The sequence below is a fragment of the Sinocyclocheilus rhinocerous genome, unplaced genomic scaffold (assembly GCF_001515625.1).
Source record: "Sinocyclocheilus rhinocerous isolate Xijiao unplaced genomic scaffold, SAMN03320098_v1.1 scaffold1953, whole genome shotgun sequence".
In the NCBI taxonomy this organism is placed as follows: Eukaryota; Metazoa; Chordata; class Actinopteri; order Cypriniformes; family Cyprinidae; genus Sinocyclocheilus; species Sinocyclocheilus rhinocerous.
The window spans coordinates 122950-129007 of record NW_015652261.1 but is presented as its reverse complement, the minus strand read 5'-3'; the positions used below and the strand labels follow the sequence as shown (position 1 = coordinate 129007).

Below are 6058 nucleotides of genomic sequence, written 5' to 3'. Positions count from 1 at the left end.
TAATTGTAAGTGTACTGATGTAGATGAGGGCCACATACAGCACTTTTTAATTGCAGCTCATTTTAATGGTGATTGTGTTGAGAGTTCAGTATGTAATTTCTATCCTACTCTCTATGGAAAACGAATGATTTCAGAAAGCTTCCAGCGGAGACAAAAAAGAAGAGACATTAACATGATATATAATTAAAAGTGATCCTGATGAATGGTTAAAGGAAAAGGACAACCGAACAAAAGGCAGACTCTTCTAGTATGCAGCACATCAGTGCATTCAGTTGTGATGACTGAAACTTTTGCGGTTTAACTGCACTGTTCTAGTGTGCAATTACAGTAGACCGTAGCAGAACACTTATCTCTTTTCCTGCAGAACTTTTATTGTTCGTAATCAAATTTTCATGAAGCCCCATAAGAGAATTCAAACTGCTGTTGTACATACAGAAGCCTTATATTGAAGCTATGACACAGTTGGCATTTCGGCTCATTTAAATTGTCGATTTTGCGTTCAAATGAATACTGAGATAAGACCTTGATGGGATTGGTGCCTTTTTTTTAACTTGACTAATTTGATTTGTCAGAATCAACTATTACAGTTATTATTTTGGTAGATTGGAAGTGAATTTTGATTAGAAGTTGATATATTGTGGTAAATGGCAAAAATCTCCGGATGTATGAAACTAAAAGTTGGAGCTAAAAGTGTTCCAACAACTTTGCCATGAGTAATCAACTTTGAGTTCTGCTCACTGGAGAGAAAGATTATCATTTAATAGCGACTTAAATTTTGGTCTGTAGCCCAAAGCTGATATTAAAAGGCATAGAATTTAGTACACAAATGGTGAATAAATGATGATAGAATTCACTCTTTTAGTTGAAGTTGGACTGCTGGGCTGTTCTTTCAATTAAAAAAAATCTTATATTCAGACATTAGCACATATTGTCTGACGTCAATATTTTCCGTTTAATTTTGAAATTGCATGTTTGAAATTACTTGTTCAGACCATATTGTATATATTATTTGAATGTTGTTATGGTTATGACTAAATACAATTTACATGTTCTTCAGACTTGCGCAAGCAGATGGAAAGTGCAGAACTGAAGAACCAGCGCTTGAAGGAAGTGTTCCAGAAGAAGATTCAAGAGTTCCGTACTGCGTGTTACGTTCTCACCGGGTACCAGATCGACATCACCGTGGAGAACCAGTACCGGCTCACTTCTGTGTACGCCGAGCATATGGAGGATTCATTACTGTTCAAGGTAAATTGATATGCAAACGTATTTGTTACTACATGACCCATGCAGTCTGTATTTCCCATACAGAAATGTGTTTACGTTTGGACACATTGTCATGAAGTGCAAGGGATATGTACTTGCAAACTAGAAGAAAAGTAGATAGTACAGAAGGAAACTAGGAAAGTACACTTAAACTTTATTGAATCTCTGTTGTAGTTTTGCAGTTAGTTTGAATGTTGATTTTATGGTCACTTGATTATTTTAGGGGTTCTGTCTAAGCCGAGCAGATGTTACAGATAAAACATACGAGCAATCAAAGGCTTTATGCTGAGTTTTTGTTCAATTATAAAACAATGACATTAACATCAATGAACTTTTGAATGACTTTGAAGGGCTTCCTTGGCGAAACTAGGGGTTTTCAGAAAAGAAAGACATGTTAGTTAGAGCCTGAAGTTTCGTACCCACAGTTGGCGGTTTGTTGTTCGACTCACAATTCTGAGAAGCGTGAAAATTGAAAGAGGGACTTTAAAACCCAAGGCCGAGGTCAGACATCTGAAGAACTGCTGTTGTGTTTAACCTCATCTGAACCAGCTCAGCAGCTCCTCCAGCCTCAGGTGCATCTGAGTCTCCACAGGAGGTCATATCCTCTTCAGTCAGTGACTGCATTTGCTGAGGTGGGTGCAGATGAAGGCGTACCAAGAATATAGGAAATTGGTGTTTTTACTTTAACAGCAGGAAGTAGAGAAAAACAGTGACCTAGAATAACTCTTAATCAAGGAAATTGCTGCGAGTACACTTCTTCTGGTAACAAGTACGCTAGTTGAGTGTCAGCCCCTGAGATGTGACTTCACTGTATACTTTCAGTTGATTAAGTAAGACTGGAGTGTTTTGAATATTTATTGATGAGCCCAGTTCAGGTAACACTTGAACGTGCAGACAGATTGCACAGTATATGAGTGTAAATCAAATGAATGTTTTCATAATGCTTTGAAATACACCCTTGTGCATTTGTTTTACTTTATAGTGCACTTTTGTTTATTGTTGCATGTCTAAATTGCTTTTTTATTTTTATATTACTGACTGTTTGCTTCAGTGATTTCTTAAAACTTGAGGCAATGTTTACTTCAAAATTCTAGACTACATTCCATTTTTTAACTTACTTAAAGGAATAATGGTAACACTTTACAATAAGGGTACATGAATAATCATGTACTAATGCCTAAATTAATACTTTATTCATCAAATACTAATGATTAGTAAAGGTGTTAACTAATCATGAATTAATGAATTCATCCCCACAGCCGATGCAATCCGACGGGACTCGGGCAGAAATCATGTTCATGGATGAGCTAATGATTTATTAACGTAGTAGAATGAAGCAGGGTGAGGCTGAAAGCCGTCGAAGTGAAACGAGGCCGCTGAATGAGCGTGACACACGGCTCGAAAGCAGCGGAGCTTTTATTATGCCACAGTCGAGCGCTTCCGCTGCTTCCGGTCGTGCGTATGTGGGGTAAAGCAGTGCTGTTTTATCATACTAGATACATTTGAAAGTTCTGTTATTATGCTACTCTGTGCGGTCGTCACCTGTCTATTAAAGCAACAAACATATTAAAGCGTCTTTGGTGTTTCCATGTTTTCTACAAAACAAAACCGGAAATCGAGGGGTTATGACGTCATTGGCAGGCGACACAATGACACTATGGACACGGTAAGAAAAATCTTACCGTGATGAAAAAAAATAAATCTTACATATTGTGTCTTTAATGCATTAATTAACATTCATGGGTAAACTAAATCAAACAGCCTTTTTAAGAAATAATAAGAAATACTCTGGCTTTGAAATAAATTAAAAGAATTTAATATCATAATTTGAGCTTTTGACATCTTCAGCTTTGTTACTGATCTTGTCTGTTTTGTGTTGTTCTCTTTCCCTTTAAACTCACCCTGCTGTGACTTATAAACAGCTAAATAAAAATAAAACCTCAAAATCCACAAAGAGCATTTGTAGAACAATCCTAAATAAATGCCCAAACTGGAAACAGTTCACTGTCCATCCAGACGCAGGCCGTGATGATACTGTACCTCCGCTCTCTGACTTCTTGAAAATCCACACCACATCTCTTACTAAATACTCGCTGTGTTAGTACATGTGTATTTGATAGTAAGTATAAAATAAATCATGAGCTGTGTTTAGTAAGTAGTTAACTGTGAGTTAATTATGATTGGGCCCCCTCAAGTAAAGTCATGTTACAATTTTAACCAAAGACTTTTCATTAAGACCTTAAAGAATCATATCAACTTGTGGAAAATGGGCATTTTCTTACCCTTGGGCCATCCAAGATGTAGACGAGTTAGTTTCTTTTATTAGAAACGATTTGGAGAAATTTAGCATTACATCACTTGTTCACCAGTGGATCCTCTGCAGTGAATATTTTGTTTAAAACTGTTTTGGGCTGTTGAATTTGAATTACGCACACGGTATGAATTTTAAAAAAAACGGCATACCAGTCCAAGTGGCTAAGCAACGTAGACCGCACCGTGAATTGAGAGGCACAGTCAGTGGGAAAACCATGATAAACCGTAAAACCATCAGAATCCTAAAAGATAAAAAAGTGAGACAGATTTTTGGTCAAATCGCCACTATGGTCGCAAGTTCCATCGTTACCAATAGAGTTCAATGGAACTTACCACCATAGTTAGTTAACGATGCTTTTGGGAAACGCACCCCAGCACGGTTAATGTTAATTCCTAAATATACTATTGTTTATTCATAATACATCACCTAATGTTAATTTATACAATGTGAATATTCAAAAATTAATATAAACTAATAAATTCTGTAGAAGTATTGTTAATTGTAGAGTGTTTAGTATATTACTTTTTACTGTGGTATCAAATGATTGAGAATCATCAAATTTCACTGGGGAAAAGTTAGTATTTCATGTTCATTAGGTTTTTTTTTTTACTGTTCAGTGCACAATAGTTTTGTTTTTCGCCATACAGTTTGCACTTTAATGTGCATCCACTTGATTTAAGATGGTAATCATCCTTCTTTTAATGCAAATGAGAATAACTTTGTTCTTATTTTGGACAGGCCTGTATATGATAAACCAAGTGTTATTAATGCAATATATCTGATGAAAAATACATATTTAGTGTAAAACCGCATGCTCTTACAATGGCGTACCTGCAAAATGTAATTTATCTTTCTTAATTAATGCTCTTCTTTTGTGGGTTGGAGACATGTTCAGTAATCCCTTATAGACACACACATGCACACACACTGCAGTAATTGGATTTAAGTTTTTGTTATTTGATCGGTACTTTCCTCAGGCTGTTTAATTAGAGCTGCAGTAAAGCTTCAGTGCATCTGCATTCTGCTGTTATTATTGCTGTGTGAGTGCAAGCATTTACTCACGTTTGTGTGTGCGTCTGGGTGTGTTGGGGTAATTTAATACACATTATTTATGTGCTAAGGAAATAATTTGCTCTTTTTTACATTCTATGTATGTAGCCACTTCTGATTGTCTTGCTGGTTTAGCATTATTTTATTTTATTTTTTTATATTTTAGATTTGATTATCAAATGATTTCATCTGTTTATTTATTCATTGCAAGTAAATACTAGAAAGTTTCTAAAATAATAATGTTTAGACAGATGCTCAGCCCTATCAAGAACTTAAAACTAAAAGCATTTAAAATGGTGGATTTAAATGTCAGTCAAGAATGTCTGAAAGAACTGAAGTGTCTACAGTACAGGCAGCACAAGTTGACTCCTCTGAAGCACTCCAGTAGTTCTCTCTGTGTGAATGTGTATTGAACTGCATGTGCTTTAGTGTTAAACTGACTGAAAAGTGAAAAGACCGCAAGAGTGATGGATGTATCTGTATGATTAGACTCTGATCTAATCTTAAATGACTCATTGTGCTTCGGTTGTGATCTGACTTTTGCATCAAGGAAAAAAAAAAAAAGATGTTTCGTTACTCTAATCATTAGAGTAACGAAATATCTTTTTTTTTTTTCTTGATGCAAAAGCCAGCTCACAACCGAAGCACAATGAGTAATTTAAGCGCCTTTATTAAAGGTGAAGTGTGTCAGTTTTTTTTATGTTGAATTGGTGTAAAATACTACTTATATCCCAGTTTAATGTGAAGAGACTATTAAGCAAGCCATTTGTAGGCTGATTTTCCTGAAGAATATAAACACTGGCGCTTTGCACAGATGGGCACAATTACATCAAAAAGTTTAAAAAAATGTAGTTACAAATTACAAATACAACAAGCTCATCAAATGTAAATTAAAATACAAAAATACTGGTGTGAGAAATGTATTTAATTAAAATGCAAGTAATTTGTAATTTGAAAATACAAAAATACAATCAATATTTACAAGCAATCAAGTGCAAGAGACAGTGCCATTACATTTACAGGGCTGTACAGTGCGACGTATATGTATTATATTGTATGTGCTTTAAAGCCTTGCTGGTTAAACATTTCATTCACGCACTGTTCCGACATGTGCTTTTTCTCAGCGCATACACCTGAAGCGCGCGCACAAAAGCCTGTCAAACAGCGCCTAATTACTGGACTAAGTTGGCTTTCGTATCTGATTAATTTAGCGTCTAATACTGTCAAAAACGCACAGTAGCTGGTCCCCATAATTGACTTTGATAGTAGGAAAAAAATACTATAGAAGTAACTGGGAACAAACTGCTTGCTTACCCACATTCTTCAAAAAAAACATTTATGTTCAGCGGAAAAAAGAAACTCAGATAACATAATGACAAGGATTTTTATCTTTGCCCATGCACTTTGGCCTAAATGTCTGCCATTTTC

At 35.6% G+C, this 6058-nt stretch overlaps 1 protein-coding gene across 1 annotated transcript in view; it reads left to right on the top strand.

The window, feature by feature from the left end:
- LOC107714125 (mitotic spindle assembly checkpoint protein MAD1-like) overlaps window positions 1-6058 on the top strand; it is a 72135-nt gene that overhangs the window by 40781 nt on the left and 25296 nt on the right. Inside the window, exon 11 of the mRNA XM_016519864.1 lies at window positions 1058-1248. Within this exon, the coding sequence (XP_016375350.1) occupies window positions 1058-1248 (191 nt within the window). The remainder of the gene's footprint in view (window positions 1-1057; window positions 1249-6058) is intronic.